Genomic DNA, 13,873 nt, shown 5'->3' with positions numbered 1-13,873 from the left:
TGGAAGCAGAATTTCTGGTGCTTCTTACGCAAAAGCCTCTGAATGCAGGATTTCTGAGCTCAGCTTTGCAGCCTCACGTTTGGTTCAAGCATCCAAATCCACCCAGATTATGCCCTCCTCCATGCACTTCGCGCTGTAGGTGGTTTTGCTCCATCACTGGTGATCTTTTCAGAGCATGGCATGAATTGCATTTGCTTAATGAAAGTTCATTTAAAAAAAAAAAAAAAAAGAACTTATGCAGTTCTCTGTAAGTGGACCCTGCGATGCTTCTGTCCAAAGGAGCTGCCAACATCTGCATCAGCCATGTTTAACATCAATGGCATATGGCAGTTGCTCTGATAAGACTCCAGTGAGTGTCCAGAACTGAGGCCAGTATTTCCTTTTTGCTCCAAAATTTCACAGCCTACAAACCATCTTAAGTTTCACCTGCACTTGGGATTTGCCCTATTTTCAGCCCTGGAAAAACTGCACCAGTGCAAACCAAGTGTTAAAGCTACTAGTCACAGTGGGGAAGCTCCCACCTGCTTGCAGCCAGTGTAAGCTGGATGAATGCAAAAGTGTGGTTTGTAGTATATCTCTAGATGGGGCTTGCATGTGGTTGACCTACCACTGCCTGCAAAACTAGGGCAAAACTCCCCGTGGAGATGAGGTTAATTCTACAAACCACCTTTTGTAGTTCATTCAAGAGGTCTCCCTCTCTTCCGTCACCACCTAAGAGAAGTGTAGCAATCAGGGCTGCTGAAAATTTCCACGTAGAAGTGGATGACAAGAGGGATCAGTTAATTTGTATTCAGGGGAAGGCAGCTTTAAGAAGGACAGAGAGCAGCAGGAAGGGAATTAGAGCAGAGTCTAAATTAAACTTCAGAGAACATTTAGCAACCTGTTTTTCTTTGGGGAAAGTTGTTATTTGGGAGCACATGCTATTATTCACTCAAATTATCCATCCCCCCTACAATCAGGGAGAAGTATTAATACATTCAAGTGCAGAAATGATATATTTTGGCAGGAGCTGTCAAAATCCACTACATACACCTCCCTCTGCTGGCTCCGAGGCAAAGTTAAAATTGATCAGTGCTCCCAAACGGAGCACATTTCCTTCTGACAATTTATTATGCTGGTGCATAGATGCAGAAGTAAACAAAAGGCAGCCATGCTCCTTCAGAAACACTTGGGGTTAAAAAAAAAAAAAAAAAAAGATACATCAGTGTTGGCTAAATGGGGGGGGGGGAAAAGACATCAAAACCAAAAACAACCCCAATGATCAGGGATTTTTCTCCTCCTCCCTCCTTTGAAACATATTGCAAACAAAAGGAGAATGAAAGCAATTAAAAAAAAAAAGTCCTCAAGGGTGTTTCTTTAATAAGAGGATGCAAAGAAAATGATGGTGCAATAAAAAAAAAAAAAAGCCAATTATCTGTGGAAAAAACAGTTATATATATATATTTTTTTTACTATTCATAGCGTGGCAAGGACCTGCAGAGAGCTAATTCACACTTGCAGCCTCCCAGGCCTGATACAGCCTAAGGGAAATGTTACATTCATTTTGTGACAGCTCATCGAATTAAATTCTGGCCCCCTCAAGCGCCAGCCTCCACAGAGATGGGGTTTGACCCCATGCATGTTTTATTTTGAGAATGGTGACATGTTGTGCCATTCAAATCTGCCCGCATGGTCTGTGCATATTAGAGCTGGGGGTTTCCATGAACGAGTGGAAAAGTCTGCTCAACACCCTCCCCCCCAAAATAAATAAAAAAAAAAAGTAGCCTGCTACATGTGCTAGATACTGGATGCACACACGAGGCAAGATGGTATGCAATGCACTGAACCTGAACAAGGCTTATGTATCACTGACATCCCATGTAAGGCCCCGATTCAGAAAAGCACATTTGTAGGTGCTTCTGTCTTTTCCTAGTCAGGATGGCCTTTGGCATCTGATGAGATGCTGAAGTCCAGGTGACTTTGGGACACGAGCCCATGCTCAAGTGCTGTCCTGAACAGGAGCTGCAAACTTTGAGGTTGCATCTAAAGCCCCATCTCTAAGATGTACAGACCCAGTTTGGAAGCTGCCCATTTACAAGTCCACCGAGTAAAACCGAGTGGTGTCCTGTCCTCCAAAGATTTGTGGCTTCCATACAAGAAGATGCAGCTTGGGGGACTAGGAGGAAGCTGCATCAGAACCTCTTGGGTTTTTTTCGGAGGTGGAGGGGAAAAAAAAAAAAAAAGCCAGCATCCCCAAGTCTCCCTGCAGTGGTTTTATTTGTGCTCCTTTGCCCCAGACAGCTCTTTTAAAAGAAGCTCCAATTCTGCACCCATCAGAGGGGCGGAATCAGACATCACATCCTGCAAAGAGGAAAAAGGAAGAAAGCAACGAGGAGGAGGAGAAAAAAAAAGCAAAAGGAAAAAGGAACCAGAGAGGATTTGGAAAATGGTTAAAAAGAGCCACAGCTTTAAATTAAAATGAAGAAAATCAATAAAACCTGGTCTCCCCCCTCACTCCCCGCATTAGGTCAAGAAACCAATTGGTCAAGTCAAGGATGAAAGAAGAGGGAGAGAGAACAGGTGTGGTTAAGTCAGTGCAAGTGCTCTCTTGTGTTATTAGGAAGTCATGCATTGTAATAGACTATCACTCACTGCCCGCAGTAGGAGATGCAGCAGCAGCAGCAGCAGCAGAAGTGGTGGGAGTGGAATTGACGGAAGAAAGAGCTACATGGGTTGGGCTAGAAACATTTTTTACATCGTGGTGCTGGCTCACGATGGAAGGCTGTCTCCTGAGGGCTCCCTGTAAAGAGGAGGCTCCGGTCTGGAATGTGTAAACTACGTCCATCTGCAAAGAATCAGAGAGTGAGATAGCGTCGCCCCGCAGTCGGAGACCAAGAGGAAAGGGGGGCTGGGGGACAGGGGAAGAGGGGAGGCTGGGCGGAGAGGGACACAGACGATAAAGGAAGAAAGGACGGAGGGGAGAGGGATGGGGGGGGACCCCACACATTTCAGATTGCACTCCCATAAACGCAGGGTTGGCAGGCGATCCAAAAGCAGAGCCATGGAGCACAGAGACGTTAGCTTCCAGCCTCCGCCTCTGTCTGTCTCTCTCCCATCCGATGAAATGCATTACACAGCCAAGAAGGTTGGGAGAGCTAAAGGGGGAAAGGATTTAGCATATAAACCCACAGAAAGAGTAGAGGGAGACAGAGAGAGAGAGAGGATGGGTGTAAGTGTGAGCTGGCAACTGATACAGAGTGCAGCCTATAGCCCAGTCTACTGCAGTGGGCTAGAGCATTTCCAGTCCATCGATACAGGGCCACATCCCATGGCACTGCATGCCCCCCACTCTCGCTAAACCCGAACGTGGCCAGATTTGTTCAGCGCTTCGCTCAGGGCCCACCCCCACGTGGCAGGCACACAGTCACATTGGCAAACACCTTAAATACAAGCGCGGGGAAAATCACTTTGCAATAATAGAGCAGGCAGCAACTGCAGGGCTAGTCTGTAGACAGGCCCCAGGACAGGAAGAGCAGTGGCAGCCAGAGGCACCAGGAGAGATTTCCACAGCTCTGCATTTTGACTTTCCTTTTGGCCCAAACACAGTCTATACTTCATTGCCACTGCAGCTTTGCCCACCCTCCCAGGGATGCTCATTAAAAAGGCAGCCCCCACATGACCTTATACAGCTGCCCAATTCATCCCCGTGGGTATTTTAGGCATTGCTTTGCTATTTCCTTGTTTTGCTCTTATTCTGAAGCAGGAACATTTTTTCTCATCCCTGCAGTTAGCCAAGGCAGCAGTGAAAGCTGCTGCCATTTTCACTTAAGGCACAACGCTTTCAGACGCTCCTGGAACACCAGGATTTGGATCCGTAAGCTGGTTTGCTAGGACTTACAAGGTCACACAGAGAGGAAAGAAAAGGTGCTGAGAAGAACTCAGGATTTCTGGTTTTGCACAGTGTTGCAATAGCAGGCAGCCTTTTTCCAGAAGGCGATAATGCAAAGCTTCCCAAGAGAACTGGCTTCAGTACAGACTCATCTGACACCATGTGATGATGTGACTTCAGGCAGACACCTCATCCTTAATGATTTGGAAACAGTGCTTAGAACAAGCATCACTGCACTACAGATGTTTATACCTACCATACTCGGTCATGCCTCCATCATTCGTGTCATTGCATGCTGCTCCCAAAAGGTGTTATACAATGCTTGAGGAGTTAATGCACACAGCCACAACCTGAATAACCAGCAACCTGAAGAAAATCGGGTTTCCCCATGTCCTGTGGCAACATGACAGATGCAAAAATAAAACCTACAAGCCAGCAGCAATGCTTGAAGAAAAATAGCAACCCAGACCACAAAGAAACCCAGGTTGGCTTCCAGCGCGTTCACTCTGGGGTCGTGTTTTTCATATGTAGCTGGCAGCGTGGGGCTGATGCTCCAAAGTCTCCGTTTCTGCGTTGGATCGCATGCGTTCCCCACATACCGCAAAAACCACGCTTAAGGTTGCACGAACCACAATTCCTACGTGCGACCTCTGATTTGTGTGCAAATCCCACACAAGCACATTGCCCAGTCCCACGTGTTTAAGGGAAAGGGGAACCTTTTCTGCTGGGTGGTTGTTTTAAAGAAAGCAGATCCCTGGGACCAAAATGACAAAGCTGCAAGAGCCCAACGGGCATAGTTATTCTGAGCCACCATCATGGTACCTCCAGGCCACAGACTGCCCGTCCATCCCCATGTTCCTCCCTCCACTTTTCTGAAATGTGACCATCCTAAATTTTTCACTTCAAATACAGTCTTTTAACCACCCAGTTCCTAAGATAGACAAACAAAGATGGCAGCTTTGTTAAACACACAGGATTAAACACCCGCCGCCCCCAGTGCAGGATTTGATTCTGGCAGGGTACCTATAAAGACAAGAGAAGCAGTCAGGTTGGTGTCTTCGCCGGCAGATATCCAGTTACTTTGGTCGTGAACAACAAGGCAAACAGCAAAGGCAGGCAAGGTTTCAGCTCTGGGCCGGCATTGTGCAAAGCAAGGAGGGCAGTATCCAGCAGACAGAGGTCTCAAGAGACCGTTCTTCTTGGGCACAAGGTATCTCATCACAGACCACAACACTGCAGGGTTGAATTTGCCACAGCGTTCACCATGGTGCCCAGAGCTCCCACCTGAATGATCTCCCCACACATGCTTTCGAAGGAGTCTCACCCTGAAAATCCAGCAGGACTGACGCCAAGGGGAAGCATCTCTCAGCCTCCCAAAGCTTTTCTTTGGGAGTCAGTACTTTGACCTAAAAGCAGGGGTGCTGGGAAGGAAAATTAATGTTCATCCCATTCCCTGAAGTACCCAGCTCCCACTTTGGGTCTCCTAAATGGTCTCCGATTACTTGGAGCGGCGTCAACAGCAAAGGGAAGCTGAAGGACTGGCCATCATTGGGTACCCAAGACTGCAGGTTTGGGAAGCAGGAGCTCCTTCAGACAAGTACAGTCTCCAGAGGGCCTCAGGAAGCAGCCTTCAAAATCCCCAAGATGACTCCTGTGGCTGGAGTCAGAGCCATGGAGATGGGGGTTGCCCAAATTGAGAGGCTGCTCATCTCAGCCCAAAGCCAGGGACGTTGTACAAGGCTCCTCTCAGCAGAACCCCTCATGTTGTTATCAGGTAGCTTTGTGACATGGAAAGAAGGGACAAGCCAAGGCACGGGAGACCGTCAGCACTTACAGGAGGGGGTGAGTGAGTCTCCTGCAAAATGCTGGGGACTCCTTAACTCCTAAAGTCTGTGCCACGTCTAGCCCGGGGAACCAAGGAGAGCCCGTGAACAGGAGCGAGACAGTGCTGGGAACCTATAGGGGCCCTAATCCTGGACAGCCTTGTTCTCTCCTTTTGGCTTCTGCCTTCCCTTTCTTCTGTCTCCATCCTTGCCCCTTCTCAGTGTAGGGCTGAGGGGCTGGTCAACAAGAGAACTGGTGAGGAGTGAACTGTAGGCAGGGACATGAGAGCAGCACATTTGCTGGGCGAACTCTCTTGAAGGAAAAGCTCTTACGGGAGAGACAAGCAAAGGGGAGTCCCACAGTCCTTCGCAAAATAAATGCCGCTCATTGCAAACATGAAACCAAACCCTCCTCTCGGCACAGCCGCTCTCCCCTTTCAGATACAGCAAAGGTCTAACCACACAGCTGAACATCAAGGACTGGGGAGGGGCAACAGGAGAGATACCTTGACAAGAGGGGACTCACAGGAAGACTGGGGGGAGCATCAGGAAAGGACAGGAGATGAATACAACCAGAGGAGAGCAAGTGCAAAAGCCCACAGTGCAATGGAGCGAGGGGAAGGCACAGGGAAGAAACTGGAGCGAGAGGACACCCTGCAGAGAGGGGAAAGATGGTTAATATGCCAAGTATTTCTCAGCAACCTTTGCAGGGCAACACCTTCCTAGGGAGTCGCAGCCGCCTCCAAAGCTGTTGGGAGAGCCAAGTGTGCTGAGCCGGCCAAGACTGGTTTAAGATTAGTATAAATCAAAAGTTCAGCAGGCCTGGAGACTCCAGGATGAAGGCCTGACCGCCCCCGCACAAAAAAATAATCCACCACTGGCTCCCTAGGATGCCAACTCCTTCCAGTGTAGTCTTGTGGCACAAGGCACCACTCGGTCACCTCTGCAACACCATGGCAAGAGAATGCACTGGAGAGTCCTGCTGGGAACACAGGTGGAGGCTCAACAAGCAGCTCCACTGTCCTCTCAGCCTGGGGTCCTGGTTCAGCACTATAATGTATTTGGGCTGTTCTTCCGAGCTTGGATCCTGGGGTATGAAGGAGCCCAGAAGGCCTGACCCAAAGGACACTGAAATCAATGAAAGGAAGACAGATAGGGAAAAGAAAGCAGAAGAGGTCTGATTCAGGTGGTGCTGACTTCCCACATCTGCAAGGCAGAGACAAGGAGAGAACTTCGGTGCCCAGGTGTCCCATCACCTGCAGCGTATGCCACTCTGTTCAGGATCGTAAGGAAGTAGGGCTGGAAGGGACCAGGTGGGCCATCTAGTCCAGCCCCCTACTCAAGGCAGGATCACCCCCAACTGGACCAGGATGCAGGGAGCCGGGCAGAAGCTGCCTAGGGCTGCCCACAAGCTACCAGGGGAGCAATGGTCCTGTAGATGATGCCGAGAAAGTGGCCAAGCTGCGTCAACGTTGAACAGAAACATAGGTCACTTGCCTAAACTCTGTTAAGTCCAATGGCCACACAGCTCTCTGAGCTCCCTGCCCCCTCCCCACCCTCTTTGCTGTTCAGAGCAATGAGATCCTCTCTCACAGTACTTACAGCCTCCATGCTTTAAACCAGGTTTCTGTGCAAACCTGAGTCCACCATGATGGTGGGCAGGGTGGCGGGGTGTATAGGGTATGCACATCTAAGCACCCGTGCAGTCCCATGCCCTGGCTCTCACCAGAGCTAACCTGGAAAGGCGCTGGCAGTGCTTATTCTGGACCTGCACAGGGTTAGCATGTCACCAAAGCCATCAAAAGCCACACAGGTAGATGCTGGACGGTGCTGGATCTTTTTGGCCAGGACCCCTGGAAAAGCAGGAAGTAGTACCCCTGCCCCCTGTACGGTACCTGAGTCTGTATCCTGTTGAGACCCCTGAACCACAGGATCTGCCCACGCCGGAGCTCCATTTCGGCATGGTCAATCTCATCCAAGTCCTCAGGCAGCTCCTCTTCTGGAATATCCTCCTTGGTGATGCCATGCCCTGCCTCCTTCAGGAACTTCAACTGGCTGGTTGGGACAGTGCAGATCAACTGGAGACAAAAGGGAGAGAATAGTTGCACTTACCCTGCAATCCCCACGGTCCTATGCTGCCATAATCAGCACTGGTCCAGCTGTAGGCTTACAGGTGCCCCTGGGATCTTTTGACCGGCTGTGTGTTTCAGGACCACCCATATTCCCATGCACCTCCTCACGCTCCCAGTGCCAGCGTAGAGGTGGGTGAAGCAGCCACAACCCTCCCATTGCTCTCTCACTCCCAGACCTCATAAAAGTGGGGCTGGGGGACGGGTCATAGGATGGACATTGGAAACAAATCTCAAAGAACCACAGCTTCTACGGGACAAGACACCCTTCTTCTCTGGGTGCACATCAGTATGGATCTCCCTGCAGGCACTCAGTAAGTAGTATCATCTTGGGAGGACAGGAAGGAGAAACACCAGCTGCACTTGAGTTGAGCTGGCTGCAAAAAAATTGTCAAAACTGAAAAAAAAATAATGCTGCCTTCATCTTAATCGACAAGACTAAAGACATGTCAGTTCTGACAGCAAAAATTCCCATGTGAAATTGCGATCCTTCAGAGAATACTGAAGTTTCGCTCCACGCTGTTGTCACGTCTGTATTTTTATCCCTTTCCCGTTATTTTCCCGACTTGTCAGTAGGCCTATTATGCGGTGCTGCTGGCAACATGACAGGCCAGCTGAAATATTTTTAAAGCCAGTCCATCAGGATTAAATAGTGGCTGTTCTTAAGTGCCTTCTTTCCTAGATCAAAGTGTCAGCGGCTCTTGTTTGTGCTGTCATGAAACAGCCGGACACGCTGTGAAGCGCTAGTATTAAAGCGCCGAGACCAACATCTCCCAAGATAAAGGGAGAACAGAAGGGAAAAGGATATTCCAAATGTGCTTTTCTAAAGCCAAACCAGCATTTTTGGAATTTTCCTCTCCCACTTCAAAAAGGCGAGATTTCAAACCAGACAGAGAAGCACGACTGGAGACAAACACGTGCATTTGCTTTCTGATGTCTTGAGCTCTTGACCCACTGGAGTCCCCTTGGAAGTGGTGGTCTTCTCCCAAGCCACAGTTCCTGGGGGTTGGATGCTCCTAGAAGTGCTCCAACCTCCGCAGTGCTATTTGGTCACACTTCTCCATCTGCTTTGAAATATGGAAAAGCAAGGGTGAAGCTGCCCTTTTCTGGGGGGTGAAGGGGATGCTATGCCATTAATCAGAAAGGCAATTTTTGATGGCACCAAAGAGCTGAGGACAGAGAGCTTATGCACCACTAAGGCAGAAGCCAGGGCAGAGTGGCCTCTTAGAGACTAAATGGTTCAGAGAGGCATGAGCTTTCATAGGCAATGACCTCCTTTGTCAGATGCTTCACCTATTTCATGGCATCTGAGAGTAGACCGTGGCCTTCAAAAACTCATGCCACCCTGATCCCCTTAGCTTCTAAGGAGCCACCCTGCCTTGCCTTCTGACTGACATGGCTAACTACCTCTCTGCTGGATGTGTAAGGTTTCAGCTATCCTTGAAAGGCTCTGAAGGGCTGTCTTTTGGGACATGAAGAAGCCTGTTCCTGTAGTCTTGTAGGCAGTGCGCTTTGAGAGGCAAGCATGGGGGGCCTCTGCTGTGTCCCAGAAACCATGCCAGTAATGCAGCACTTGGTACTGCACTAGTCAACACCGAGGGAGTCGGCGCCCGATTTAAAAATCGACAAGGAGGAGATCTCCATGCTGGTGGCTTCTTTTGAAAGTGGTTTCCCTTATGAAGGTGGGGTTAGGGGGAGAAGACTGTGATGCCTGGTTACTGGGGTACTTGCAGGAAGCCTCCTAGACCCTGACAAAGGAGAAGCGTGGCCCAGAGTTAGATGGACCTTTCCTGGGCTGCTCACTCAGAGAGATGTATTTTAAGCCTGGTATCTGTTTTCAGGGTGTGGGATGAGAAGAGCAGCGCACCGAGCAACTTGTTGGGGCTGCATTCTCCCCCAAGCCTGACGGGACCTCTGCTGAGCCCGTCAAATAAGACACGAGATCCTCCTGCAACAGAGCTCCCATGACTGCAGGTGAAACAGCAGGGCAGTACCCGAGGGGTCCCCATCTCAGCTTGTTTCTGGAACGCCCAAATCAAAGCACGGAGAGTGGTTGCCGCACAAAGACGAGAGACACCAGGGGCTGGATGCTTGGCAGGGCCTGCTGGCTGCTACAAGCAGTGCCGGGGAACCAGGGAGGAAGCTGGCAGCTCCTTTATGTCCTCACTCAGGAGCATGAGGAGACAGGGCCACAGGGTCAAACAGCTATTCCAAAGAATAAGAGCAAGGTCCACACAGACCTAGACATCCAAAACCCTATATTAATCCCCTCCTCTCATCTGCACAGGCTCAGGGACTTCCTCACTCTTGGCTGCACTTCCCCCACGAGCCAGGCATTAACGCCGAGTAGAACATCCCGTTCCCTGGCCCCCAAACATCTGCCCCTAGCAGCTCCCGACGGGAACTACCAAGCAGCGTAGCAGTTAGAAGTAGACTGCAACAGGGAGGGAGCTCCCCCTTACCAGATTATAGCTGTATTTTTCCCCAGCCCTTTATGATAAACTCTGAATACAGGAGAGAAAAAGCTATCTACCATGTGGGGGTGGGTGGGCGTTAATCTCCCAGCAGCCGCCAGCGGGGGGGAAAGCACCCCCTCTGCTTTTAGAAGCAAGAAGCTGTGCTTGAGGGGGGAAGCAGGCGTGCCCAGCTCCAGAATAGGCAAGTGAGTGGATGGAGGTGACGCTGGCTCTGGGAGGGGGTTGGGGAAACGCAAGGCAGTGGAGGTGTGCGGCATAATTAGACCGGCTCTTACCTGTCCCCAGAGCAGCTCGCCTACACCAATAAAAATACACCAGAACCACTGGCTCAAGGTAAGCCCAGAGCAGCTGAACGGCTTTCCTCCAAACTCCACGATGAGGATCTGTACAGGAGACAGACACACAAGTCAGGGGCAGTTAGAGGAGAGCACATCAGAGCAGCCCTGTGGCACTGGAGGGCTTTGCCTGCCGATGATGTTTCTCGCTAGGCCAGCATGGCGGGCTAGTGACGTGGCCTGGCCCATAGAAAACTTTGGGGGAGAAGTGAAAAGTTTCCCTTCCATTCCTGAAATTTCTCACCTTGGTGGAAAGAAGGAAAGAAATGTGGATTTATTTACAACAAAGCACCTGGCTTTACATCAAACACACGTACTTTTTGGCAGGAACAAAATGGATCTATAAATAGAAAAAGGACCGCTTGGCACTGAAGAATCATCCAGTGAAAGGGTCTTTCTGTGCCGCTCTCCCAGCGCCTCTGGGGTGGCTGTGCTGACTTGGCCCGTGGGTGGTGTAAGGGGCCAAAAGGAAGCAGAAGTCTCATTTGAGCAAGCATGAGGCTAGAGAACTGGAGCAGCCTTTGCCACGGCTTGCCTGGTTTCTCTGCCTAGCGCCATGTCCTGTGGTCTGTGTGGCTACACTACTGGGGAGGGGGACCCTACCGACATGTAGTGCAGATGCCCTTCATGCCCAGCTGCCACCAAGCCTGCTACTCCCTTTAGGGTAGGAAAAAAATGGATTGCCAAGCAGTTTTAGTTCAGGCAAGAAACCAGTGTCCTGGATGGTGACAGGTACAGCTCAGGGCTGTGAGGCCAAGAATCCCAGAGCAAGAATCAAGAACGCAAACACTGAGTGAGGACCCAGGAGCAGGACCAGAACTGGAGCCTGCCATCACACCCCACCTAGACTGCAGGGCTTTGAGTGGCAGGGCCTGGATCCAAATGACTATTGAGTCCTTCAAAGACTCCTCCATGAGCCAGGGCACCGAGTCAGTTCTCACACTGAGAGGTTGATAAGGTCTTTATCTATAGTGATGGGCACTCCAAGCATTAATGTTTGTCCTCTGAGAGAGAGAAGCAGCAAGTACAGTACGGAAATAGAGGCAGAGCAACTTGTGCAAGGTCGCGTAGGGGATCTGTGGGAGAGCAGGGAATAGAGCCTGGCTCGAATTCCAGATTAGCAGCCAGACATAAAGACCATCTTTCTTCTTCCACCCCACTTGCCCTCCCTCATCCATACACAAGCCCATTGCTCTGTTACCTGCGCGCCGAAGGTGCCGAGCACCACCGTGCAGAAGATGGGATTCCGGAAGATGGACTCAAAGACGTTTCTCTCGCCGTGGATCTTGCGGGCGTTGATCTCGTTGAAGAGCTGCATCATGACGAAGGTGTTGAAGACGATGGTGTAGTGTTCAGTGGGGGGTGAGTGGAGGGGCGTATTCCGGCCACTGTCGATGTCAAAAAACTTCTCGCCTACCACACAGGAGAGGAAAGTTCATGTTTCCTACCCACTCAGCTTCAGAAAGAACCTAGAATTTGAATTAGCCTATAATGCACAGCTGGAAAAAAAAAAATTCACCCTTGTGGAAACACGAGGGATGGCGTGATGGGAAACCGATACCCCACCTTGGTTGCCGTGACTGGAGGGGCAAGAACAGCAGTGTCATGTGGGTAAGGCTGGTGGAGCCAATTCTGAACCCAGCATAAAGCAGTTATTGGAAGGAAATGCACCCCCATACGGGCAGAAAGAGCTGGTGGAGCAGGTTTAGATTAGCCAAATAAGCACTAATTTGGTGCTGGGTAGGTAGCTGGGGAGGGCCGAGTCCTTGCTGTCCCATCACCAGTAGAAGTTCTCTCTTCCCCACACGCACTGTCCCCATCAGCCCTGGGCCACAAGTCACCTTCACCCGTCGGCGCACCCCTGCCCAGGTTTGTTCTTGGCCATTGGCTTGAGGCTACTGACAAGGGAGACTCATTAGAGCCACATATCGTGGTGGCTTTTAGGTTGGGGATACTGATTTGCTCAAACTGGACTGAGTTTCAAAGACCTTTTACACATCCCCCACGGCACATTTTGCAGCAAGCTGCACACACTTTCCGGGAGTAATTTCAGCCTGAATTTGATGGATTTGCTACGCAGCAGGGCCACGCATCATGTACCTGTTCTTACTTTGCTATGCAGGAGAGTCAAACCACCTGAAAAAAAATGCATCGCTGTCCTGTGCCCTACCTTAAACGCTGATTGGAGAAGCTGCTTTTCCTTGCTACACTATGCCTTTGGCAGACATTTGGACTCACCGAAGTGGAGTCCCCTTGCAACTGGAGAGGTGCCCCAGATGGAGCAGACAGCAGCTTGCACAGGCTTCCTCCGTGACGGCTTAGAGGCAGAGGGACGTGCAGGTGACCTCACCCCACACCCTCTGGCATTAGCAACTCACCTGCAAAGAGCAAGGTGAAGATGATGGTCAGCTGGTACACCGCATGGCCCAGGATGTTCTTCATCATGGTGCGGGAGATGAGGGGCTTGTTACGGCCATAGGGCTTGCGCAGCAGCAGGGACTCAGAGGGGGGCTCTGTGGCAAGGGCTAAGGAGGCAAAGGTGTCCATGATCAAGTTCACCCACAGCATCTGGACAGCCTTCAGAGGAGAGTCCTGCAGAAGAACAACCCCACACAGAGGACCTGTTATACACAATCAGCAACTTCCCCAGGCGGTACAGAACCACCCACAGCCACACCCAGAGCAGAGCCCAGCACTCTGGGCTGTGAAGCCTGCCCTATCCCCCAGGCACTTACCTGCGTGATGCAGGCCCCTGTAAAAGCCACGATGACAGCCACAATGTTGACCGTCAGCTGGAACTGCAGGAACTTGGAGATGCTGTCATAGACGTTGCGGCCCCACATCACCGCTTTGACGATGCTGGTGAAGTTGTCGTCCGTCAGGATGATGTCGGAAGCCTCTTTGGCCACGTCTGTGCCTGCTATGCCCTTGGGGGAGGAAGAGGCGGTGGTGAGTCACTGAGCAGACAGCTAAGGCCATCTCCCCACTCCCCGCCTGACTGAACCCCAGCAATCATCTCAAGACAGTCCCCAAGAGCTAGGGCTGGGCCCAGGATTTGCAGAATGGGCCCCTCTCTCCTTAGATGAGGCCAGCAACAGCATCCTGTTTCCTGTACTGCTGCTCACAAGAGGTCCATTGGTGACATCTCTAGTTGAAGAATACCAAAGCAGGGGAAAGGAGAATAGAAACATTGCTGGGCACTTCCCCTCCCAAGCATCAGCAGCAGGTACAGGAAAGAAGG

General features: G+C 50.7%; 1 protein-coding gene across 3 annotated transcripts in view; it reads right to left on the bottom strand.

The window, feature by feature from the left end:
• ATP2B4 (ATPase plasma membrane Ca2+ transporting 4) overlaps nt 1–13,873 on the bottom strand; it is a 93,239-nt gene that overhangs the window by 14,034 nt on the left and 65,332 nt on the right. For 2 of the 3 annotated variants that reach the window (XM_090026278.1, XM_090026281.1), the window contains 6 exons: nt 13,368–13,559; nt 13,011–13,224; nt 11,834–12,045; nt 10,573–10,680; nt 7,587–7,769; nt 2,632–2,824 (listed from right to left, as the gene is read on the bottom strand). In XM_090026278.1, the coding sequence (XP_089882404.1) occupies nt 2,632–2,824; nt 7,587–7,769; nt 10,573–10,680; nt 11,834–12,045; nt 13,011–13,224; nt 13,368–13,559 (1,102 nt within the window). The remainder of the gene's footprint in view (nt 1–2,631; nt 2,825–7,586; nt 7,770–10,572; nt 10,681–11,833; nt 12,046–13,010; nt 13,225–13,367; nt 13,560–13,873) is intronic. The other variant, XM_090026280.1, reaches the window with a different exon arrangement.

Source organism: Crocodylus siamensis, chromosome 13 (assembly GCF_052110815.1).
Source record: "Crocodylus siamensis isolate JL-2025a chromosome 13, ASM5211081v1, whole genome shotgun sequence".
NCBI lineage: Eukaryota > Metazoa > Chordata > Crocodylia > Crocodylidae > Crocodylus > Crocodylus siamensis.
Note: the sequence above shows the minus strand (reverse complement) of the source record. Positions and strands in the feature narration are given on the sequence as shown.